Source organism: Cnephaeus nilssonii (genome assembly GCF_951640355.1).
Source record: "Cnephaeus nilssonii genome assembly, chromosome: 7".
NCBI classification, from domain to species: Eukaryota; Metazoa; Chordata; class Mammalia; order Chiroptera; family Vespertilionidae; genus Cnephaeus; species Cnephaeus nilssonii.
The window spans coordinates 14,738,124-14,764,708 of NC_137078.1; the positions used below are offsets into that span (position 1 = coordinate 14,738,124).

Here is a 26,585-nt window from a genome sequence, read left to right on the forward strand (position 1 = left end):
AACGGTCTGAGGGACAGTGAACTGGCCCCCTGTTTAAAAAGTTTGAGGACCCCTGGTGTATGGGGCTATGTGCATACCCAGGAAAGCCCAACAAAGTCCTAATCTCTCACCTTTGGCTGACCTTGAGGCTCTGTACAAGCAGGGAGCAATGGCTACAGCAGAATTGATTGTAAACTTCCTGCTGGATCATTGAATACATTCCCCCACATACATGCACACAGAGCTCCATGTAAGACTGGGAACTTGTTGGTTCAGGGTATTTAAGAAAATCTGTCCAATTGTTAGCAGCCTACTAAGTTAACTCAGCAGAGAAACTTTGGTGACAAGTTCAGATTAATAGCAACTTAACTTCAATAACATACAAAAAATTTGATCCATTCCTCTAGTCCTTTGTTCTGTTATTGTAATACAGATTACATATTTCTATATTATTAAAACATCAACACTATTTTATAATTATTAATATGTGAATTGTATTTCAATAAAGGTATTATTTTTTAAAAAGTAGGCTCTAGGGTGAGCCGTCTTGGGTTTGTAATTTAGGTTTTGACACTTTCTGGCTGGTAACCAGGTTAAGTTTCTACACCTCAGTTTCTTCATCTATAATGGAGACAATAACAGTAATTGCCTTAACAGGTAATTAAAAGGATTAGATGAGCTAGTATATGTCAGTGCACTCCCACAGCCAACCTCCCGCAGCCCTTCCCCACAGCTGGCCAACCTTCTGCGGCCCCTCCTCCCCGGCTGGCCAGCCCTCCCCCGCCCGCCCCCCCCCCACAAGTGCAGGCTCCACAGCCCTGGCCTCTAGAGCAGTGGTCGGCAAACCGCGGCTCACGAGCCACATGCGGCTCTTTGGCCCCTTGAGTGTGGCTCTTCCACAAAATACCACAGCCTGGGTGAGTCTATTTTGAAGAAGTGGCATTAGAAGAAGTTTAAGTTTAAAAAATTTGGCTCTCAAAAGAAATTTCAATCGTTGTACTGTTGATATTTGGCTCTGTTGACTAATGAGTTTGCTGATCAATGTCCTAGACACTAGAGCAAAGTGAGCCTGGAGCAAGTTACTGTTGCGGGTGGGGGATGGGGAGGAAGCAAAGGTGAGAGACATAAGTAAAATCAGAGTGTCGAGGAAAAATTAAAGGGAAGATAACCTAAAACTTCCAGGAAATCTCCACCAATGAAGCAAAGAAAAAAAAAGCCTCTATTATTCTGTGAGCACCAAACCAAACTGGGTTGGGGTCTCAGACAATTCGCTCATATGATTGCAAAGACAGACAGAAACTCCTGGATTGGCTAGGGCTCCCCTGAGGGCTCCCAGATTGGAGAGGGTACAGGTCGGGCTGAGGGACCCACCCCCTGTGCATGAATCTTCATGCATCGGGCCCCTAGTTTGAAAATAATATTCTCCCCCCTCTATTTCCTTCTCCTTTCTCTCTAAAATTAATAAAAACGATTAGAAAATAAATTAAATGTCTTTGGTAGATATGCAAAATTGGTAGTTAGATGCATCATAGGATAATTTTATAAACTCTTAAGGATCTTGAAGTAGTTTGGTCTGTTTGTAGAATTTTTTCTACTTTTTTAAAAACTTGGGTTCATTTTTAGATACTTATTTTCACATACAGTAACTAAAATTTAGGATAATGGAGCAATATGAAAGTCCAACTAGTTGGAACACACAAATGATGTACCAGGTGGATTAGTCTAAATTCCAAAAAACCATGCCCACAATGTGCCAACCACCATGCCAAGTGCAGAGACTGCAACGGGAATTAGAATTGGTGGCTGTTTTGAATCCAGGACTGACTCCCAGGTGTTCTAAAGCTTGCTTTGTTTAGAACTATGTTTACAGATTCACTACTACCCATTGCAGCATAGAAATGTTTGCATTTGCAGGGAACAAAACAAAACAAAATAGCAGCTATACTCTTCCTAAAAAGTATTAAAGGAAGTTGGAACTTTGGAACTTTTTTTTTAAAGAACCAGATGTATTGAGGCCAGCCAACAATTACAAACATTTTCTGTGATATGTTTGATTTCTGTTTTTTGTTTTTTTCCCCCCCTTCCTAGGAGCTGATGTGAAGCCAATTTGCAAAGCAGGTGTTAAATGTGAGTAAGCGGATCACAGCCCGGCCCTGTGCAGATGAGCAGGTCTTCACACAAAGCAGGAGGGAAAGGGTTGCATGAAGAAGGGGCTTAGAAGCTGGACAAAAAGGAGTCACAGGGTCTAGAAAGCAGTTGGCTCCAAGAGGGAATCTGGAACTATTGACTATTGGACCCTCTAAAACAAAGAGAGGGTTGGGAGGGTTTATCTCAGAGGAGTCAGAACCTAGAATTAGACAGCGCCTAGAGGGTAGAGGAGCAAAAGCAGTGACAGAGGGGTGTAGAGAGGTAATAACACCCCATCCCCACCCCTAAACAGTACTAACTTCACCCACTCCTTGTGAGTGCATGGCCTAGAGGAGTTAGCCCCTTCAGAAAGGCAGTTGAAGAGCTAGGCGTCCTTGATGTTGCATGTGAAGGAGCTGTAAGGGGCTGGATCATGAGAGTTAGAGTGAGTTTCATATTCAACAGCTATGGTCATGATGATACAGCATAATTCTGTATGAAACTCCACTCCTTCCTGCCTGCTCTTCGGAACTGATTGATCTGTGGTTTTCTCATCTCAGCATGTGAGCAGCCTGCCCCCTTACCCTCCTGGGCTCGGGTTGAAAGCCCGTCCCCTCCTCTCCGTGGCGTCTGGCTCACATTACAGCCTACCTTATGTGATTTATGGAGTGTTTTCTATGTGCTTATCTCACCCGCCAACACTGGATGGAGCTCCTCAAGGGCAGTGACCTATTAGTTTCTTTCTGAATCCTTCGCATCCAGGTATTTGGACATAGTGCATAATAATGCTTGTTGAATGAATTCAGTTAAATGAACATTTAAATTTTTTCAACTAATTCCATTTATTAAGTTCTTGTTCTATGCCCTGCGCTCTGTTACATGCTGGCAAAACAAACAAAAATAAATTAGATGGGACATTGCTCCCATGGTAGGGATTGCATTCTGGTGAGGGCAAGTCAAAAGATGGGCAGAGTTTTCACCTAGAATGACCAACTCTGCTCCGTCCTCTCCAGCAAAAATACCCAGGACAATGCTTTCATCAACTAGAGGAGCTTTTCATTGAAATACCTTTCACAACCCCAACAAGTGCCACCATCCCTTTTATCATTGCTTCCATTTCCATTGTGATTGTCATGTAATGAGGTGACTAAACTGACCTTTTTCAAGGTAAGGCCAAAAGAGACTTCTCCATTGCCCATCAGACTGAGTCCAGACTCTCCCTCCTCAATGAGCCCTCATATCCATATTCACTGTGAACTGCAGCTCAATGTTGCTCAAGCATCTTCATTAAAGTGTCCACAGTGATTCATTGATACCTTCCCCAGAGGCTGCGCATAATTCAAAACCCATCAGCACACTGGGGACAGGCGGCTTAAATTGCTCCTTCCAGGATATCTTACCTGCGTTGGCCCACTCGGAATTTCATTGGAAACCCTGAGGTCCAATTACTCTGCCCAGCTAAGTTCCTCGGCCTCTCTCTCTCCTGAATGGCTAAGAAGCTGACTCTTTCCTCTGTTGGCATCAACACGGTGCCCACTCTGTACAAAATTGCTGCCCCCTGTGAGGGAGGCACCTCAGAGGGGAAACCCACCATGCAAAGCAGAAAGCAGGCAAATAAGCAGCCAGTCCCTGTGTTGACAAAGGGAGAAGAGTCTGGACCTGGGGTGAAATCCACACCTCACCTCTCTTGGCTTAGGAGTGCTTGGAGAGTGACGCCCTCTCCCCACACGCATTCCTGTGCTCCCCTCTGAGCCCTCCGGCTGGCTTATTTCTGTTCCGGGCTTGTTGGACCTGGCTGAGTTGTGGAAAAGAGGACACCCTGGGCTTTGAGACCCAACCAGAAACATTCATTCACCACAAAATTTGTACCATCAGGACCTCGGTGAAGAGATGGTGGAGGCACAAGCGAGAGAAACCAGAAATCATTCTCCTGGTTTCTTGGGAAGAGAGGAAAGAGGCAGTACAAGGAGGACAGGAGCCACTTAACAAACTGAGAGGGCGTTGGGGCGAGTTTGTTTGACTGGAGCCTGTGGAGGGAAGTGAGTCTGGGGGCTTGGGTGAGACCAATTGCTCCTGAGAGCTCGGCAAGAAAATTCCCTAGGCCATGTGCTGCCAGCACGCTGCGCTGGCTTCTCGGGGGTCAGCGGATGCCCACCAAATCCTCCCGCGTGAACCTCTGCCCCCAGTGACCTCCCTGCAGCTCAGGCGCCCCTGTTTCTCATCTCATTAGCAGGCGCTGGTTGAGCAGTCCTGGCCTAGCACTGTGGTAAGTACTTTGCCTGGATTACCTCATTTGTCACAGCTACCCCATTAGGAAATGTCACTATCAAGATTACCCTCATTCTACTGATAAGGAAGCTAAAGCTCCGAGCGGTAAAACCCTTTTCTCAAGGCCACACAAGTAACTCCCCAAGACAGAGCGTGACTGTGTGGCCATGTGCTAGCCATATATCAGGGCGGCCCCATGAGCCCCCCAGTCAACGAAGGGCTTAGAAATACTTCTGTTCCGGAACATCTGTAGCTTCTAGGCTCCACTAGTGTTTTTGCACAGGGGAGGCACAAATTTCTGCTTTTGCTTTAAAAAATACCCCAAAGTAATAGAAATAGCACAGTCATCTTAGCACACTGGCACCCCTCTTATTCTGGCTGCTTCACTGTGCTTGAGTTGATGGCGACATATTGCCTCTAAGGAATTCCAGCTGTGTGGCTAATGACGAAGGCAGTGATAACAACTAACACCCATTAGGCACCTATTATGCTTGGCTCTGTGCTGAGTCAAGTAGAAAATTTTGTCTCCAAAGGAGAAAAGAAAGGCACAGAGAGGTTGTGCCTTGCTCAGGATCACACAGCTAGTCAGTGGCAGAGCCTGGCCTTGGACGTAGACCTGACTGAGCCCTTTCTTCCCGGTGCCACATGGTCTGGTCTGCCCTGAGTTTTAATGTCAGCCATCCAGTTAGTCAGATGGTCAGTCATTATATATTAGAAGCCTGCTATGCCAGCACCAAATGCGGGGAGGGGAAAGGAGCCGAGGGCTGCAGCCTGGCTGTGGAGGATGAGTGAGGGTTCCAGACCAGGGAACATGGTCCCAGGGTGATGGGAAATTTGGGAAAGGCGAAGAAGGAGCAAAGGGTGGCAGGAACAGGGAAAGGAATTTGGAGAGGGAGCTGGAAGATGAAAGGGTTACCAAGATCAAGCTCCAACAGCTTCACAATTTAGTATCAGTTTTGTTTATGCTTCCTAGGGATTTATGATGGGAGGCATTTGGATGAAGGAATAGGGAGGAATAATTTCGAACTGCAGTTGACTACAAAGGCAGTGTGTGTGTGTGTGTGTGTGTGTGCACGCAGTGCAGAAGGCCAAATAATTCTCATTTTGCCATTTTCAACTGTCACAACAGGCTTTTGGGGAGGCTATTTTGGTCTGTTTTTCTCATTTCATATACATGCAGGGCTGCTATACTGCGATTCCAAGGGCTTAAATGGTGCTTTAAATTGCTGTTCAGTTTGCAGAGGTGAGGTTTTGTCTTGCCTGAACTCTCCAGCTTACCATTGCTCAGCTCATTCCCTGCAAATGAACTGCTGGTTTTTATTCATAGTGGCACTTTGCTACTAGTTCAGCTATTTCCTTCTTTCAACATTCTCAAAAGAGCGTTTACTGGTTCTGGCGAGTTAATACCACTCCTACAACTGTGATCCATTCCTGTAACATGGGGGAGTTAAGGCACTTCTAACTTTTAATTTCTCTTAAAATCAGCTTATAACTTCTTACCATCCCCGTTTGGCTGCTTTTACAACTGACAGTGTTTTAGCTTTATTTCTTTGAAAGAACACCCAGAGGAGACACATTTTTGGCTTGGAAATCCTACCTAGTTCAATGCCTGGCAATTTCCTCCCATACAGACCTTCATAAATGTCCTTTAAATTTGAATTCTTTAAAAAATAAATATGTTATTATTGATTTTTTAGAGAGAGAGAGGGAGGGAGGAAGAGAGAGAAACATGGATGTGAGAGAGAAACATTGATCGGCCACCTCTCACACTCACCCTGATCAGGGATCATCCCGTAACCTGGGCATGTGCCCTGACTGGGAACTGAACTGGCGACTTTTTGGTGCACCAGGCAATGCTCAACCAACTGAGCCACACTGGCCAGGGTGATTTTTCCCATCTTTTTAGAATATTTTTAAGACTTAGTGGGTGCCATGGAAAAAGGAAATTCCTTTGGAATGTTAAACTCCCTGTAGCCAGCTGTTATGCAGTTGTTCAGGGCAGTGAAAGAACTGTGTGATTGGTATTTGGTAACAATGTCAACCTGACTCTTATTTCTATCTCTGAATAAATGATGATGTCACAAATCAAGGAGAACAACATTTTTACACTCAAAGATCAATCCTATATTGCCAAGGCAAAAAACAATTGTGGTCAAAGTTCAGTTGGGTTTTATTCTCAGTGAACTAGATGTGTGGCATTGAGTAAATTACTTTAACCTCTCTGGGCCTCAGTTTCCTCACTGTAAATGGAGATATTAATAAGCACTGACTTGATAAGAATTAGATAAGATCATGCATACAGAAACTGGTACACAATAATTGCTTAATAAATGTTAGCTTAACTATATGACCCTGAGAGTATTGACATAGACAATGCTTGGCTCCCATATCTCTGCCATTCACCATAATGTTCATAAACTAAAGTAGAGAAGAGCTAGTATAGGTTCTAGCCACTAAAACAATGGCCTTTATCAGTGGTTTCTGTCATAATGAGTTGGCCCATCTTTATTACTAAGAACCCAAACTGCCTTTTCAATAACATTTCTCATTCTTTAGGTGAAAAAACTCTCTGACAATCAGACATTTCTGCCTATGGTATCGAACAGTCCTTAAAATAGAATAGAAAGAAACAGTAGACCAAGTCTGTCTTGTGGGAAATGCGTAATGTCACTTTAATTTGATATCAGCAAATGCCCTTGTAAATCAAACTCACCACACTGAATCCTTGGTGAGTCTGGAGTTCACATTCCCATCTTCTTCCAGGAAGATGTCCATTTGCAAATTGGCATCATTATCATGAGCTGAGAAATAATTGGTAACAACTCTTGCTGGTATCCCAAGGCATCGCAAAACTGCAGGAAAGAAGGACCACAATGAATCACGTCACCAAAAATTAATAAATACATAGGGAGCAATCCCTTCTCATAGGAACTTTCTTCTTCGACAATGTCAAAGGCCAGAAATAACAAAAGTAAAACCAATGAATCGCCAAAGTAGTAATTAGTTTATTGTGCATGTACCAAAAAGACAGTTCACTAACCAGGAACACTCAAAACAAACATGAAAGGAGGCACAAGGATATATTATCACAAAGCAGCTTATAGAGTGAAGAATCAGTGCCTGTTTATTCTTCATAGTGACTGGTTATATTAGGATATTCTTAAAAGATAGGGAATTGGTCAGTGGTTACCTTATATCGACCTTAGGAAGCAGTTCAAGGTCTGCCCATGATTTCCATATGCACAAGCAAGAAATGATCAAGGTCATATTAACCTTGCAAAATAAGCTAAAGTGAGCTTTGTATGAGCAAACTGTGTTTCTGCTCAGGAAATTTCCAAGGCTGGACTCTGTTTGTTTTTCATTTTAATGCCAACATGTTGTCCTCAAATATTCCATGCTGGAGAAGGGGCTATTGTCAGGACCAATGCTGCAGAGAGAAACCTTGCTGCAGGGTCATCCAGAATTGCAGTTGGGCCAGATGAAGTCAGCTGGAACAGAAGCCCAGTAACAGCGTTCCAATTGTCTGTTGCAAACCATACAATTGTCAAAGTGGTATTAGTTTAGTTCAGCGAAGGGGACTATGTTTCTGAAAATAAAATTAAAAAATAGCTAATAGGAAGCTAGGAATGTATGAAGCAGGTCCTCAGTGGGGTTTGCTTTCTCGGGTGGAATTTTCTCTGTGACACTTGGTGGAGGGTAACACCACAGATTCATTTTAATTCTTAGATAACAAATTGCCAGGATGCATCTCTTGCCATATGTACCTATTGATTAAACTTAATCCACATGCCCTCCTTGGCTCCCAGGACACCACACATCAGGGCTCATTAGAAATAATTCTGCTGACAATTTTAAGATTAATGACTTGGCTTGCCTTTTATTTTCTCAGAATAATTTAGCATTTTTAACCAAAGACTATCCACCTCCTTCAATAGAACAACCTTGGAAGTCCACACTGGAGTCTGGAAAGGTGGAGCTTGACACTGGGGCATTAGGACTTCCTTCCCTCCAACTTCCCTCTTTGGGTTTATTCCCACTGTGCTTCTCCATATCATGCTTCTGCCTTTTCTAACTGTCCATAAAAGCCTGGAGTAGATCTAGTGACCCTTTTATACAAAAGGCATAAATGGATGGAAGGTGCTCACTATTTTATCTGGTTCTAAGCCTGAAGGAATTACACTGGGATAATGAGATTATAGGCAGCAGGACATGCGGAGACAGAGGGCCCTTTCTGTTTTCCTGTAATTATTTCATAAGAGTGGCTGCCTCCAGTGGGTGCTGTAGTCTTAGCTTGCAAACCATGAGGGAGGGGAACTACTATCTTGAAGTTCATGCTTTTCTGTAGAACTTCAGAGACCAGCCCTTTCAGGAGACAGATACATTGACCTTGATTGCTCTCAGGAAATATACATATTTTCCTTTAGTCCTTGGGTATACTCAAATGGCTAAGAAAATAATCTTAATAATTTTGATGCCAGCGGGAAGAAAAAAAAAACAAACAATACAAAACTCATGATTTCTCCTCACTTGGATCACTGGCTAGTTCTTTTTTTAAAAAATATTTTAAAATTTATTTTAGAGAGAGAGGAAGGAAAAGGGATAAAGAGATATAAGCATTGATCAGCTGCTTTCTGCACGCTTCCTACTGGAGATTGAGACTGCAACCCAGGCATTTACCCTGACCAGGAATTGAAACTGGGACCTCTTGGTCCATGGGATGATGCTCAAGCCACTAAGCAATACAGGCCAGGCTAGTTCTTAGACTATAACAACTTTGAGTTGAAACTGATAGGCTTCATAATCATTTATTTTTTTAAAAATGGTCTTATCTTTGCTTCTAGCCTCTGAGCCCACCTTGATTTTTCTGAAAAATAAGAAAGCTAGCTTGGTAAAACATTCTTTACTAATGAATAAGCAGAAATTTGTGCTTGATGTTTTCTCCAAGACTGTAGAAATGGCATGTGAATGAAAATCGTTACCAATGATGAAGACACACTGAAATAAATGTATTTTAAAAAGTATTCACTGAATTAACAATAACATTGGTCCTAGATAAGCAAATTGCATTTCACAAAATGATGCATGAGGCTGAAGAGAATAATTCTGTTCCCATATGCTTTCTGCTATGGATTGGATGTTGGGTGAATTAAAAGCCACAAAGGAAACTGGGGAGTGAGGATTGTTCATTAAGTTCTGATACCTAATTGCTCAGGGACATCGAGACTCACGTGTAAAAAGGGAGATTAAAAAATGGAGATGAGACCACCTGCCACAATCCCTTCCATCGTTAGGCTAAAAATTAAATAGATATATTTACAAAACCTCTCAGTGATAAACCATAAGCAACTAAGCATATTTATAAAACTTCTCGATAACAAGTAAACATTTGCTGTTATTTTTTTAATTTAATTTTCACTTATTTAAATGTTGGGGGGGGGGTTACCGAAAAGAAACCTTTTTTAAATGTTGGGGGGTGGTTACTGAAAAGAAAATGCCATATTATTACCTCCACATCCTTACTTGGCCCCTGGGACCCTCCATTTCTCTGGAAGTAGAATGATGGATTATGTAGGAAATAGTCCATCATTCTTTCTATAAAGACTCTGCAGTCAAAGAGAAACTATGAGCATATATGGCTCAGAATAATTTAATTACACATTGACTACATCCCAGAACAGTCACCTATAAATTCTATAGAGCCAACAGAGATTGCTAGGTCTCTTTGCCAGGTTATAGATAAAATGCCATGAAGTGAAATTTCCTTTACATTAAAAACATATTACTCAGTTGGATACTTACATGTGTTAAAGACACCAGCAAAAACCCAGCACTGACCATACCGAACTGGATTCTTAGAACTTTGATATTCCAACAGAATGTCAATGCTTCCAGTCCAGGCTGATGGGGGCACGCCATAGGCATAGACATTGTCCCAGGATCCAACCAGCACACCTTCATCATCTTTGGAATTAACCTAAATGAGACCACAGGTGGTGAGAAGAAAGAAAGATCATTTAGAAAAGTTTTCTCCAGATTCTGACATTAGGCAAGATAAGGCTTCCAGTGTCTTCCATATATCCTACGTGATGAAAACTGTTCACTATTGTTTAATCCACTGTTGTTTTGTCAGGGAAAGTGATGTAATGACTAAGTGTGCAAGGGCAAACCAAATAACTAGACTGCCTCTTAAACAGCATATAATTGTAGTAAGGTGGTGCTGAATAGCAGATAGGAAGACTTGTAATGTCTTCTCCATGTGCTTAGGAGGAGATGCACATAAGGTATTTGGTCTGGTTGAAATAGTGCTGGAGAGTGATGTGAGAAAGAGAGGAAGAGAGGAAGAAGTTTACATAAGAAAACAGTTCAAGTAGGGATCAAGTAGGGATTTTGTAGAAGGATAATTTAAAACTGACAAATGCAAAAGATGTATAGTTAGAGTGAGGGGCCAAAGTCTCATGGTTTAAGGGATTTTGACTTTGATGATGAGTGGCAAACTCTAATGAATTGAAAAATTAAACAGATGCTGACATGGGAACCATTTAAAGTTAATAAGAGACTTCTGGTCAAGATGGCAGCATAAGTAAACATGGTACTCACTTCCTTCCACAACCTCATCAAAATTACAGCTGAACTACAGAACAGCTATCATTTAGAATCACCTGAAATTGAGCTGATGGAAGTCCTACAACAAGGGAATTAAAGAAGAAGTCATATCTAGACTGGTAGGAGGGGCAGAGATGCAGAATGGTCTTATCCCACACCAACGTTGATAAAACTTAGAAGGAATATCTCAGTTGATGGAGGTTCCTCCTGAGGAGTGGGGGGGGGGGGGGGGTCCCAGCTCCACACCAGGAAATGCAGAATCTCAGTCACCTCCATGGATCTGCTCACTCAGAGTATGAATTTTAGCAAAATCCCCAGGTTATATGTGTCTATATTAGTTTTGGAAGCATAGGTTTAGACTAGACTGAGAAGACATTAGTAGGCAAAGTGAAACATGCAATCGAAACAGATTTGTTTGGATTGTGAAAACCACAGAAGATTTATTAAAATATGGTGAGTTTTTATGTGGTCACTACCTTGCCCACTAATGACTCAGCATCAGCACTTGCCCAGACTCTTAGTAGGCTTGCTGAGTTTAGCTATATAAGAGTCTATCTTTCCCAGTAGGCCATGAGCTAATTGAGAACAGATATAAACATCTGTCTTTCTGATTTCTAGCAAGTATTGGCAAAGAACAGGTGCTCAAGTAGTTGAATAATCACTCATAAACTCAACACTGGATAAGAATAAGACCTTCTCCCTGGGGAGAGATAGATAAGAAACCAATCAAGTGCAGGTAAAGGTTACTGGTATTAAGACAGAAAGGTGTATAGGTGGAATGGAGGCTCAAGGAGGGTGTAATCTGTTTTATCTGGCTGGAAGATGGTGATGGTGGTGGTGGTGGGCTGAATATGGGAATGAATTGAAAGCTAGGTTTTGAGGGGCTGGTGACTACAAAAGGCCACCTATATAATGGAAACAGTTTCAATAAATGGTTGGTGTCATGAAACAACATGGCAGTCTCAGGGACCTGTTAGGAGCTCTGCCTGGGTATCATGTAAGAAGGCAATGTTGGATGAAATAGAAAATTCTAGAAGAAAACAATTAAGATGTACAAATACCTCCTACTCTCAATGACAAACCCTCCACTAAAATATGAAATTCACTCTACCACTGAGTGGCATTTCCCAAAGAGGGTTCTTCTGGGAGTGTTCTCTAGAAGATCCCCATTCAATCTGAGTTAGACATACTGTTTTCCCCCTTCGACTCTGTCCAACCAGGTTAAAGTGAAGGTTACTATCCAGTTAATTTGTTTAGTGTAGAAAAAATGTAATTCTTTGAAGATTTATGAAAGACCTTCTTCAACTAATTGCAAACTCAGGCCTTTGATGTAAACTTTGACTTCATTCTGTAACACCATGAAATGACTGAGTTGCAGCAGTTAACCAGCCATTTTGGCTCTATTCATGATCACTACTTCTCACTGCAGTTGATTATTTAAAATTCTGCATCCATTATAACGAAGCCTGAAGAGTGCCTTCGAGGGCAATGATGAGGTGTGGTCTTTGTGGACAGATAGATTCAGCTCTAACTCACATGACCATTTCCTTATCCTTATCATTGAGAAATAGAATTGGTCTTATGAATCTCAGAGGTAAAAGTTACTAAACTATGGTTCGATGACTGATTTTCAAACAGAAAGCCATTAATTAGAAGCTATTTATAGCTTATGGTTGAACTCAATAAACTAAGAGGAAGAGGAAGAAAAAAAGTCATCTCCTCTACAGACCTTTTAATTGTTAATGCTGAGCTTTTCCCCTGTTGTTAGATAAATCACAACTATCATTTATTAGCATTTGGCCAGATTAGCTACTGTTTTCTAATTAGAACATTGATTTCTGGGGAGCCCAGACACTGAAACAGATAAGTCTTTAGTTACATATGGGAAGGGTTAAAGTAATAACTTCCTCCCTATATAACAAGATATGTTTGGGACACTTCAAAGGCATCATTTTTATGCCACACTGGGCTGTTTTAACACCCTATCATGAACTCATAGGTAGACCAGTAACAGAATGAAATGTCTCGCATTACAGATGGTCAAGGAGACAACATGAGCCCAGGACTTTGGACAGGGAGCATTATTAAACTTAAATAAGGTTTGCATGAAATTGTCCTCCCATAATAGCTACAATATGAAAACATGAAATACCAGCCCTTCCAAAAAAGTCATTGTTAGCAACTCAGGTACATAACATTCTATCTAATAAAGAGGGAATATGTTAATTGACCACCACACCCTCACAAAGATGGCGGCACCCACAGCCAATAAGGAGGAAATATGTTAATTGACTGCCACACCCTCAAAGATGGCGGCATCCACAGCCACAAGATGGTGGCACCCAGTCCCCTTAGCCCCACCAGGGTGGCAGGCCTGCAGCATGGCCAGGCCTTCCCTCAGGTGGGCCTGGCTGCTCTGTGTGCCTGCCTCCAGAGTTCCCCAGTCCCCTCAGCCCCTCAGCCACCCAGGGCCAGCCTAAAGCACAGGCAAGCCTTGGATGTCTGTGGCCCAGCCGACGCCCGAGGCGCAGACAGGCCTCAGATGGCGGCTGCCCAGCCTCCTAGGGCTGGCCCCAGGTGCAGGCAAGCCTCAGATGGTGGCTGCCCAGCTGACACACGAGGTGCAGGCAAGCCTCGCACGGCAGCTGCCCAGCCTCCCAGGGCCACCAGAGCTCAGGTAACCAGGGCCGGCAGAGGCTTGCACTGCCGGCAGTGGCAGCCCCAGAGGTGTGATGTGGGCGTCGCCTTCCCCTGATCGTCGGGTCACCTCCCATCCCTAAGGGATCCAGGAATGTGAGAGGGGGCAGGCCTGGCTGAGGGACCCCCCCCCCTCCAGTGCATGAATTCTCATGCACTGGGCCTCTAGTAATTCAGTAAACTTTAAAATCTGGTTCCCAGAAAAGATGAGGATTATGGAGTGAGGAGAAAGATAACATGGCTCAGCTCCTAACCCTAACCCTAACCCTAACCCTAACCCTAACCCTAACCCTAACCCTAACCCTAACCATCAGCTCTTCAGAAGCCTTACTGTCAACTCAACACAATCCTGATATTTCTCATTTGAAATTGAAAATCTTGAAAAAAACAAACTGAATGAAAATGCAGTTCTTTTTCTTATTTTGACAAGGATAGTGGACACAAATGCTGTGGACAAATTGGTAAAAAAAAAAAAGAAAAAAAGTCTAATCTCTGAAGAGATAGAGATTATGGGACAGTGAGAAATGACACAAAGCCTGAGCGTTATTCACCCATGGGAGTGAGATATGCCTCCAACCAGGTGAAGTGGATTCTGGAATGAGAAATTTGACAGAATCTTAAAACAAAAAGCAGACCCCAAGTATTCTAAAAGAGATGGCCATCTCTTCAGCTAAACTCCCTTCCCTGCTCCAGTCTTTCCCAGTAGAGAGAATAAAATACATTGGCCTCAAGCTGATATGCAGAGGAGAAATCAAACTAATCTTAGATTGGGGATAGTAAAGATATTATCTACATTATATTAGAGCAAATAGACCAGGTGAAGAAGAGCTATACTAGCATGAACATGAATAAAAAGAAAAGAAGCAGTGAGGAAAGAAGAGAGGGGTGGGAGAGGGAGAATATTAAAATAATACTCAGATGAAAACAAAATTAAGGAACATAATCTCTTAGGAGATCACAGAAAGGAAAAAAATGAGGGACAAATTACATCATCATGGAACTAAAAAATGATAAACTATAAGAAACAGAATAGATACTACTAAAAATATAATTAATGACAGAAGAAAAGCTTGAAATAAAGAACATTCCAATGAAAAAGATGAAGAGATGAAGTTCTTTAGAGAAAAGCTAATAGTTATGAAAGACAAGGATAATTAGTATCCTTAAAACAGAGAACCCAACAAATGAAACAGAAGATATATTCATGACATAATATAAGGAAATTTTACCAATTGAGAAAGTGTTGCATTTATACATTAAAAGAGAATCTGTGCTTCAGGGTAACTTGATGCAGAATGCTCATTGCCTAGAAACTTGAACTAATTAAGCTTTTTGAACTTAAGGATAAAGAAATAATACAGACAGAAAATGCAAATTAGCAACTAGGGAGGAAATTAGGCTGCTTTCAGACTTCTCCATAGCATCATTCAATGGCAAAACACAGTCAATCAAAGCACAGTCAATCAATAGTCCTGAGAGAAAGAAAGGTTGACCCAAGAATATTATGCAGAGCTAAGATGTTCTGCAAATATAAAGACAATCAGTGCAGATTTCAAACATGAAGCATCTCAGGAAATATAGCATCCATCAAAACCAAACTACTTGAAAAGTGACATCAAAAAAATTAAGGGCTGAATCAAACAAAGAATCCAGAAGCAGAGACTGTGTGTGTGTGTGTGTGTGGGGGGGGGGGTGGTGGTGGTGGTGGGGTGGTGGTGGTGGTGGTGGTGGTGGTGGTGGTGGTGGTGGAAGGGATCCAGTGGTAAGAAAATTCATTTGAGTATAAAAACCTTTGGGAATTAAAGTAGTTATAGAATGAATATGAACTATAATATAAAACTTGATAATGTAAAAACAGTAATGATCCTAAGAAAAATTAGACATGAGGGAGGAAAGAAAGAATAGGATTGCTAATGTTTTAACGTGTTGATCTCTCTTAGTTAACTGACATAATCTAACATTAAAATATAATTTAAAAATATAATTACTTTATTCTTTTAATGGTTTCATACATTTTTAATAACCTTAGAGGGATCTGTTAGAAAATAGTATTTCTGGTAGTGAAGAAACGTTTATTTAAAGCTAACAATTTCTTCTATGGTAATTCAATTTTCCTCTTCTGTGAAAAGTAAAATTTAATAAAATTAAATAAAACTTAAAATTTAATAGAATTTGAATACAATTAAGTGCAGTATTTTAAATTAAATAGCACAACACTGTTTGACATAAATACAAACAGACCAATAGAACACAACAGAAAACATAGAAAGAAACTCCAGAAATATAGTTAACTAATTTTTGACAACGTTGTAAAGGCAATTTCAGGGACAAAGAATAATCTTTTCAACAAATGCTGCTGGAACAATTAGATACTAATATGCAAATATAAACTTTGATTTATACCTTGCACCATAGACAAATTATCTCAAAATGAATCATAGACCTAAATTTAAAACCTAAAACTATAAAGCTTCAAGAAGGAAACATTGGAAAAAAATTTGTACCCTTCTGTTAGTTAAGGATTCCTTAGATATAATACCAAAAGTATAACCCATAAAGAATATATTTACAAATTTGACTTCATCGAATTAAGAACTTATGCTCTCTGAAAGACATTGTTAACAGAATGAAAAGATAAGTTTAGAGTGGGCAAAAATATTTGTAAATCACATATATGATAAAGGGCTTGTAACCAGAATATTGAAACTCAATGATAAGAAAATGAAAAAAAAATTATAAAAGATGGGCAATCTGTTTGAACAGATAATACATCAAAGAAGATACATGGATAACAAGCACAACAAAAGATGCTCAACATTATCGGTCATAAGGAAATGCAAACGAAAACTCCCATGGGATAACACAATACACATATTAGAAAGTCTGAAATTAAAAAGACTGATCATAACAGTCTGTTGGGGAAGGTTGAACACTTGGGACTCTTACACACTGCTGATGGGAATGTAAAATGGTACACCACTTTGGCAGTTTCTTAAAAATTAAACATACACTGACCATATGACTCAGCCACCATACTCCTAGGTATTTATCTAAAAGAAATAAAGGATATGTTTATACAAAGATTTCTACATGAATATTCCTAGCTTTATTCTAAAAACTGGAAACAGCTCAAATGTCCACCAACAAATAAATGGATAAACTAATTGTGGTTCATCTACACAATGCAACACTACTCAGAAAAAATGAAATGAACTATTGATGCACACAATGATAGCATAGATAAACCTCAAAAGGGGATAAAGAAGCATAAAGAAGCCAGACAAAGAAGAGCACATACTGCATTAGTTCATTCATGTAAAATTCTAGAAAATTAAATGTATGTTAAAGACAGAAAGCAGAGTGCTGATACCTGGGGATGGCAGACAAAGCAAGGAGTCATCAAAAGGAGAAATCACAAAGGAGACTTCTGGGCAGTGATGGACATGTTCAGTATTTTCATTTTGATGATGGTTTCATGAGTTCAAAATAATCAAATTGTGCATTTTAATTTGTACATTTTATTGTATATCAAAAATCTATAATAATAAAAATGTAATATGCTAATTAGACTGGACGTCCTTCTGGACATCCTTTCGGATGACATTCCGGATGAAGCTGGGACTGTGAGGGAAACCTGGGTCCCAGGTGCCAGAGGGAAGCCCGGGTCCCAGGTGCCAGAGGGAAGCCAGTGCTGGCAGCTGGGGGAAGGCCTAATCTTGCACAAATTTCATGCATCAGGCCTCTAGTATCTCAAAAAAACCATAAAAAATAGTATAATACTTTTAAATTAAACTAGCATTCTAGTATAATCCCATTTATGATTTTAAATTATATTTCTCTCTTAAAGTATCTATTTATCTAATCCTAGCCGGTTTGGCTCAATGATAGAGCATTGGCCCATGAACTGAAGGGTCACAAGTTTGATTCCCAGTCAAGGGTACATATCTTAGTTGTGGATTTGATCCTTGGCCCAGGTCAGGGTGCTTGTGGGAGGCAACCAATAGATGTGTCTCTCTCACATGCATGTTTCTCTCTCTTTCTCTCCCCTATTCCTCTCTCCCTTCCACCTTGTCTAAGAATCAATGGAAATAAACATTCTCAGTGAGGATAAAAATAAATTTAGATATCTAGTTGGTATAATGTACATAAAATGATAATAGTGACTATTTCTTGGAGAGAAAAATTTTTTTTTAAGTTTCATCTAAAAATGTTTCTGGAATGTTCAAATTCTTTTTAGAGAGAACATTGCCTTCTTCCATAAAAATAAAAAGATTAGAAACAGAAACACCAAGATACCACTTATGTTCAATTCTTATAGTGCAAATATATAATTATTTTTTTATTTCTACTTTTAAAAATGTTTAGAATTTCCCCCAAGTACTTACCATGGAGGACAGAACAGATAAAATTTTGTTTGTGCTCTGAGAGGGGTGGACTGCCTCCCTGAAGTCAAGGCTTAGGTCCACGGGGAGCGATTAAACTGGGGTTGTTCAACTATGAGGAGGGACAGAGGCAAGGCTCTTTGAGGGCTGACAAGGGAGGCCAACCATTCAGGAGGTGGGCCAACAGGGACTGGGGAGCAGTGGGGAAACCAGCCAGGAAATGCCATGCTTTGGGGGGAGGCCCCTTAAATACGATGGCTGGCCTGTACTTGGTTCTGAAGTGGAGCCACCTGCCTTTAGGGCCTGGCATTGGAGTCACATTGAGTAATCCTCACCCTAAGCTCAGAATAAGCCCTGGATCCCTGTACATTTCACAGGACAGGGCAGGCCTTAAAGCATGACCAATACTGGACTTCTCCATGTCAGTTAAAGGGGATTGAGCGGATTTTAACTTGATGCTGGAAAAAAAAGTGATATTTCTTGATTCTCTAATTTTCTATAGCACATACCTTTACATTTTTAAAAATTACTGCTTTTTTCTGCTTCTTTTAAAAGGTAAATGTATTTTTCTTATCCTGAGTGCACATTTTATATGATTATAAAAATTTTCTGTTAAAACTGGTATCCTGCTAAATTTCACTGTTAAAAGTTATGTTCCCATAAAGGCTAGGATTACTGTAACTCTTGTATAATACAGTTGTATATCTAATCTTATCTATAATAGTTTCTCAAAGACTGTTGGTTATAAATTTTGGGTAACATGATTTAGCTTCGAATGTGGAGAGTTAAATTTGGAAAAGAGAAAGGTTATTTCTTGAATAAGATCCTTTCCAAATACGTGAACCACAAGCCCCCAGCTATCTGGTGGTGATCAGTCTTTTTTTGTTGTTGTTGTTAATCCTCACTCGGGGATATTTTCCCATTGAGTTTTAGAGAGAGTGGAAGGGAGAGGGAGAGACAGAGAGAAACATTCATGTGAGAGACACACATTGATTGGTTGCCTCCTGCATGCACCCCGACCAGGGCTGGGGAACCTGCCACCAAAGGATGTGCCCTTGACTGGAATCAAAGCTGGGACCCTTTAGTTGGCCAGTCGATGCTCTATCCACTGAGAAAACTGGCTAGGGCTCAATCTTAATTGTAAGGAGAAGTCGTAAAGATGTCAAATTGGGCTATGACACTCAAAGGTTCTACAAAGAACCTCAGTAGTCACTGTTTTGGGTTTGGGGAATGAGATTACCAAGTGGTGGGGATGGTGGGGTCTTCAGGCACCATCACTCTTCAATAGCAACAGCTCTGCTTTTCTCTTCTATATATTCAGGTTCAATTGATATTTGTTTAAAAAAAATAGTTCCAGAAAGTAAAATTGGAAAGTCCATTGGTCTGGAAATTTGGAGTTATGTTTCTTATGTCTTCTCTGCCATTTTCCAAATTATGTGCTAAGGATAGGAAGGGAAATGAGCTGAAGATGAAGTACTCCTAGACAGGTTATTCCATGGGCGGGCCTCCCAGCAAACACACACGAGAAAAATAAGGGTGGCAAGAATTCCTTTTTGTCCCTTGCCTGGATCCTCATCTTTGATTCTCTTTGGACTTTCACAACACATATAACAAAGAAAAGGAAAGCCATCTACCATCTCCTTCACTTTTCATTGTGGTGGGCTTAGCCACAAGCTGCTTTCTACCCCAGTGCTATTGGAAGGGGTATTCTGTCTTTCTGGAATGCCCTTTCATACTCAAACCCTTTCTTTACCTACTGATTTTTAAATCTCATTCTGGAAGTCTTTACTGATCTTTTTCATTTGGATGTCTTTTCTCTGTGCTTATGTAGTATTCTTTGCTTAGTACTGCCCTCTTATTTAGTATGTTGCTTTGTGTCATTGATTGGTTGCCCCTGTTCCCATTACCAGATGTACATTCCCACAAGGAAGGAAGGTACCATGCTGTTTTGACTTTGAATTCCCATTGCTAGCACAGAGTGGGCACTAAATAAGTTTCGCTGAATGAATAGATATGGTATCAGTGGAAGGTGGGTGTAAGCCATCTTTTAATATTTCTTTACTAGATCAAGACAAATGGGTCAATCAGAATGCCAACAGACATTCTGTTGAAATTGACAAGTTGTTTCTAAAATTTATAGAGAAATGCAAAGGTTCTAGAACAACCAAAACAATGTTGAGAAAGAAGAACAAAGCTTATGGAATAAGTGCTTTGAAGATTTACTATAACACTACAGTAATTGAGACACTATGCTATATAAGGATAGATAAATAGACCATCGGACAGAATGGGGCCAGAAATAGATCCACACTTTTATACTCATTTGATTTTCAACAAAGTCACCAAAGCAATTTAATGAGGGGTGGGGGGGGGGGGGAAAGGGGGGTAATTGACAGTCTTTTCAAAAACTTAAAATCTTTTAAAAAAATTAGTTTCCAACAGTTTTTTTAACAAATGGTACTAGAACAAATGGGTAAACTGAAGTAGGGGGACCTAGACCCCTACCTCATACCACATAGGATGATAATTCAAGATGGATCACAGACCTAAACATAAAAGCCAAAATTATAAAGCTTTAAAAATATATATAGGAAAATATCTTCATGATCTTGTGGAAATAACATATTTCCTAGGGCTAATTCTTAAAAATTGAATTTCATAAAATGTACAATCTTGTTCCTTAAAATATAATATTTAAAAAATTTAATGGCAAGCCATATTCTGGAATGAAATATCTTAAATATATATCTGACATAGGATATATTGTATTAGGAATAGAGAAAAAGCAGCTACAACTCATTAATAAAAACATAAATAATCCAATAACAAAATGGGCAAAAACTTGAAATGATACCACATCAAAAAAGATGTGTAATTGGTCAATAAATGCATAAAAAGGTGCTCAGTATCATTAGTCATCAGAGAAATGAAAATCCCAATGAGATACCACTATACACCCAGTAGAAAGGTTAAAATTAAGAAAGCTGAAAACACCAAGAATAGATGAAGCTGTGGAAAAACTGAAATTCTCATGTATTGCTGCCAGAAGTGTAAAATGGCCCAATCACTTTGGAACACTGGTAGATTCTTATAAAGATAAACATATACAATGGTCCAATTACTTTGGAACATTGGAGATTCTTATAAAGATACACATATACATACCCTATGATTTAGACATGCCACTTACTCCAGAGATATGAAAACATATGTACATAAAAAGACTTTTACAATAATGTTCATAATAGCTTTATTTATAATAACCCTAAATTGAAAACAATCTCAAATGTCCATCAGCAGATGAGTGGATAAACAGTTTGTGATATAGAAAATACAATGAAATATTGCTCAGCAATAAAAAAAAATTAAAGACATGTGAGACAACTGATTGAGTAAAAGAAACCAGCCCCCAAAAATATATGTACCCACTTTTTGGGAGTTTAAGATGGCAAATCTAATCTATTGCAAGAAATCAGAACAGTGGTTGCCTATGGGGGTGTGGATTGATTAGGAAGGGAGCACAGGGAAATTTCTGGACTGATGTTTATATTTTAGTTGGGTGGTGATTAATCAAAACTAGCTGAATTTTGCATTTACTACCCATACTTTTCACTGTATGCAAGTTTTACTTCAATTAAAAAAACATGGATTAACCCTAACCTATATTGGCTCCTGGAATGGCTGACCACTATTGTGCAAATGTTCTTTAGTATACACACTTGACACAGGCTCTGGCAAGGGTGAGTCATTAGATTCATTTTTATGGAAACCATTACAACTAGAAATTATTATTTTTAAAAAAATATATTTTATTGATTTTTTTACAGAGAGGAAGAGAGAGGGATAGAGAGTTAGAAACATCGATGATAGACAAACATCGATCAGCTGCCTCTTGCACAACCCCTACTGGGGATGTGCCCGCAACCAAGGTACATGCCCTTGACCGGAATCGAACCTGGGACCTTTCAGTCCGCAGGCTCTATCCAATGAGCCAAACCGGTTTCGGCACAACTAGAAATTATTAACCTTGTTTCCCTTAGTAACTAAGGATCCTTATTTGGCCAAAACATATTTTACTAATTGACCATCAAGAGAGAAATAACCAAATGTGGATTGAGAGAGAGATATATCGATATTTTAAGCTTTTCTAATGTTTGCTTTTAAAAAATTTCTATACCACTGCTGCATGGTGCAGGGCAGGTGTAGAACAGGTCTCCAAAATTTTTTGAAAGGGGAAAAAAGCAGAGAGAGAGAAGAGGAAAGAAGGATTTCATGGGAGGAGAGAGAGGAAGGAAAGAGGGTAAGAAGGGGATCCCAGATGCATAAAGCTGTGAGGGCATATCCTAACGAGCTGTTGTGGCTTTGCTGCATTTCTATCCATCTGTCCTGGGGATGTCTGCTCAGTGCTCAAAACATCCCCACCTTTAAGAAATAGCCCATGCAATTTCAAAATAAATGCAGCATTGAAACCTCATTCCAGGAAGCAATTCAAGGAAAGCAGACATTTAGATTGACTATGATGATCACATTCGAGAGATGGTTTGTAATAAATGTCTGTTTTTTTTCCTCCCCCCACAAAAATGGGGAGAACAGGCATAAGAAATGTACCCTTAATAATTGAGAAACCAAGCTGTTTGCCCACAAATGAAAACTTTATTACATTGCAGGCTTTTACCATAAGAGAGAAAAATGATGTCTGAACAATTCATTGTTCCCTCCTCCTGCTCCCCACTCTGAAAGAGAAGGATTAAATCAGACAGAGTTTGTAGAAAACATTATATTTGTATCCAAGGAGCTCATCCGATGTGAAGAGAGGACAGACAAAGAGAAAAGCCAGGGAAATAGAACATTGAGAATGGAATGTCTGGGCAGGCGACATGAAGTCCATTTCCAGTTCTACCAATGACCTTGTGTAAGTCATTTAAGTTCCTGAGACCTCAGTCTTTTTATCTGCACTTTGATTATTTATGGAATAAATGTAATTTCTCAAAAGTGACTATGGCAAATTTTCTGTTAGGTAAATTCTATTTTCATACTGGCTTCCAATATATTTATTAAATTTCAAAAATTCTTCAAAAACAAACAAACATGGAAATAAAGATCTGTAGTGAGCAAGGTGACCTAGAGATTGTCCTGACTGTATCTCCCATTCGTCATTGGATTCCCATCCTTAGGGATACCTTGAAGCTTCAACTTTAAGGGTTAAAAAAAATCTTCTTAGAATTGGCATTTTAATATTTTACTCTGCTGGACCACAATAACATTTTTTATTAATCTTCACTGATAGATTCTCCAAGTGGCCACCTCTGGGAGCCCCTACCGATTGAGCTGTGTCACCGTTGAAAAGGTTATGAAGAGCACCAGAGACCTCTATTTTTTTGACCATCCCAAAGTGAGGAACAGCATTCCTGATATTCCTGAGCATAAATCATGGAGAGAGAAAATAACAATCTATAATAATAGAAGCATAATATGCAAATTGATTGAATGGCCAAACAGAGGAATGACCATCTGGATGACCGTGCTATGACACCCACTGGCGCCAGGCCAGCCAAGGCGGGTGCAATGCGATTGGTTGGGGGCCTGGCCATTGCCCCATGATTGCCCCCCAGAAGGAGGCCCAGGCCACCGGCTGACGGGGCAATCAATATCGGGGCTCCACGATCGCCCCAAAGAGGGAAGCCCAGACCAACGACCAGTGGGCTGCGGCAGTGGGTGGGGCCCCCCTCTTTGGGGCGATTGATCACAGAGCCCTGGCTGGGTGGGTGGGGCCTCCCTCTGTGGGGTGATCGATTGTGGGGCTCCCGGACTGTGAGAGGGTGCAGACCAGGCTGAGGACCCCCAACCCCCACCCGAGTGAACAAATTTCATGCACTGGGCCTCTAGTTTAAAATAAGAAAGCCAGGCCCTGGCTGGTTTGGCTCAGTTGGTTGAGCATCGTCTCCTGCACCCAGAGGGTTGCTTTTGGATTCCCAGTGGTCAGGGCACATGCTCATGTTGCTGGATCGATCTCCAGTAGGGTGTTTAAGAGGCAGCCAATTGATGTTTCTCTCTCTCGTTGATGTTTCTCTTTCTGTCTGTCTCACTTCCTCTCTCTCCAAAATAAACAGAAACATATTTTAAAATAAAATAAAATAAGAAAGCCCATAGGGTTGGAAACCCAGACTCTGGATGGAGACTTAAATCCATCTTGAAGCCCACATCTGACAATGGTCACCAGCCAGGAATTTTGAGCTTCTAGTCATTTGCAAAGTTAGAATGCAGGTGTGTGAGTCATTGCCATTCTTCTAAAATGCCAAGTGGAAGCTGTGTCTTCACTTTCACAAAGGCGGCACTGGAGCCCATGCAGTGTCTGCACTGATGATCTGGGGCTGGCCACCACTGCCCTCCATGGGAGCTTCTGATGGCAATTACATAAATCTTTGATACAAAAATCTGGAAACAAATTATTATTACACTAGAGGCCCGGTGCACGACATTCGTGCACTGGGGAAAGGGTGAGTCAGCCCCCGGCCTGTGCCCTCTCATAGTCTGGGACCCCTCAGGGAGCTGGCCTAAGCCATCAGTCGGACATCCTTAGCACTGCCATGGAGGTGGGAAGAGGCTCCCGCCACCACCGCTGCTCTCGCCAGCCGTGAGCCCGGCTTCTGGCTAAGTGGTGCTCCCCCTGTGGGAGCACACTGACCATCAAGGGGCAGCTCTTGCGTTGAGCGTCTGCCCCCTGGTGGTCAGTGCGCATCATAGCGACCGGTCATTCTGACGTTTGGTTGATTTGCATATTAGCCTTTTATTATATAGGACTAGTGGCCCGGTGCACAAAATTCGTGCACAGGAGGATGTCCCTCAGCCCAGCCTGCATCCTCTCCAATCTCGAACCCCTCGGGGGATATCCGACTGCCAGTTTAGGCCACAGGAATAGGGCCTAAACTGGCAGCTGGACATCCCCCTTACAATTCAGGACCACTGGCTCCTAACTGCTTGCCTGCCTGCCTGCCTGATCGCCCCTAACTGTTTCTGCCTGCCAGCCTGATAGCCCCCTAACTGCTCCCCTGCCAGCCTGATTGACACCTAACAACTCCTCTGCCAGTCTGATCACCCCCAACTGCCCTCCACTGCTGGCCTGATCGCCCCCAAGGCTTATATTAGTATAGATATGACCCTTCACAGAAAATTTCACTAATCCTGCTTTACAATAAGGGCTTGACGATTGAATCAGACACCAAGATTTCCTTTCTTTGAATAGTGGAGGGAATAATTATCTTGTCTTTAAGTTGCCCTGAACATCAAATGAGATAATGACTTAGAAAAGTATAAAAGCACCATATAAAGACAACTGTCTTTTTCATGTACTGAAAAGACAATAAAGGGGTAAAATGAAAAGAAAAAAAACCTACTTTATTCTCCCCTTTCCTTCCTTTACAGCCTTTATTTAAACTTTGAAATTTATAAAATTTCACTCTTATTTTAATTTCTTTACATTCAATATTATTTTGTATTAGTTTCAGGTTTTATATTAGTTACAGAATAGTGGTTACACAATCATATACTTTACAAAGTGTTACCCGATATTTCCAGTACCCACCTGGCATCATACCATCATTACAACACTATTGACTATATTCCCTATTTAAGTGACAATAGGTTTACAGGTTCCTTCCAATCTTTCTTTTGTGTTGCTCGCCCTTCCTTTTCTTTCTCACTTCTTCACTCATTTTCTTTATGTAGTATTTCAATTGGTCCTCAAAGCTTAGCAAAGGCACTGGGACACGCTTAATCCATTTTACAGACCAGGAAACTGAGGCCAATTCCAGTTGGCTGAGGAAGTGGACTCAGCACGCAGGGAGACCTCACAGCCGTGCTCTCTACCCTTCCAAGGCACAGCCACAGGGCACACAGAACAAACCTCCTGTCAGGCTTCTGAGCCTCATTCTCAAGCACCTCTTCATTCTGGATGCTCCAAATTCTTTCCTCTTCCTTCCCCCCCCCTCTCATTCTTTACTGCCCGCCCCCCCCCCTTTTCTGGGGAGCAGGTGGTAGGCTTCGCACTCACTGTGCAGGCGTGCACTGATGTGGGGCGTGGTGGGGCGGGAAGTGGGGGTGGGGCAGGACGAGCTTACTTTTGGGCTGCGGGGGGGGGGGGGGGGGAGCAAGAGTCGCTGCCTCTCAAGTGAGCAGGTCTCCGGAGCAAGGCCCAGTTAGTGCTGGGAGCTTCACCAAACAGCTGCAGTGGGGTACTCGGCAGTGCAGCACCCCTCCACTGAGGTGGCACCGCCCCTCAACCCCTGCCTCAGGGCTACGGGTCCACACCCCTCTGCCCAGGCATCATTCCATGCCGGCAGTCATCGCCTCTTGTTTCCCACTGGGTCGACCCACTGCAGAACCTCACTCTCTGTGGGTGAGGCAGATCCCCGCCCACCAGCCCTCTGCCCCCGGCCCACCTCTGTGCCACTCTGCAACCCTTAGGCCACCCGCCTCCTGGCCAGCAGCTTCGCCAAAGCCACAGTACTCACCGGGGAGCCGCCCCTCAGG

At 41.4% G+C, this 26,585-nt stretch overlaps 1 protein-coding gene across 1 annotated transcript in view; it reads right to left on the reverse strand.

Moving 5' to 3' along the window:
• F13A1 (coagulation factor XIII A chain) overlaps positions 1-26,585 on the reverse strand; it is a 172,800-nt gene that overhangs the window by 55,606 nt on the left and 90,609 nt on the right. The window contains exons 7-8 of the mRNA XM_079778427.1: positions 10,174-10,348; positions 7,088-7,226 (exon numbers count right to left, since the gene is read on the reverse strand). Coding sequence (XP_079634553.1) covers positions 7,088-7,226; positions 10,174-10,348 — 314 coding nt within the window. The remainder of the gene's footprint in view (positions 1-7,087; positions 7,227-10,173; positions 10,349-26,585) is intronic.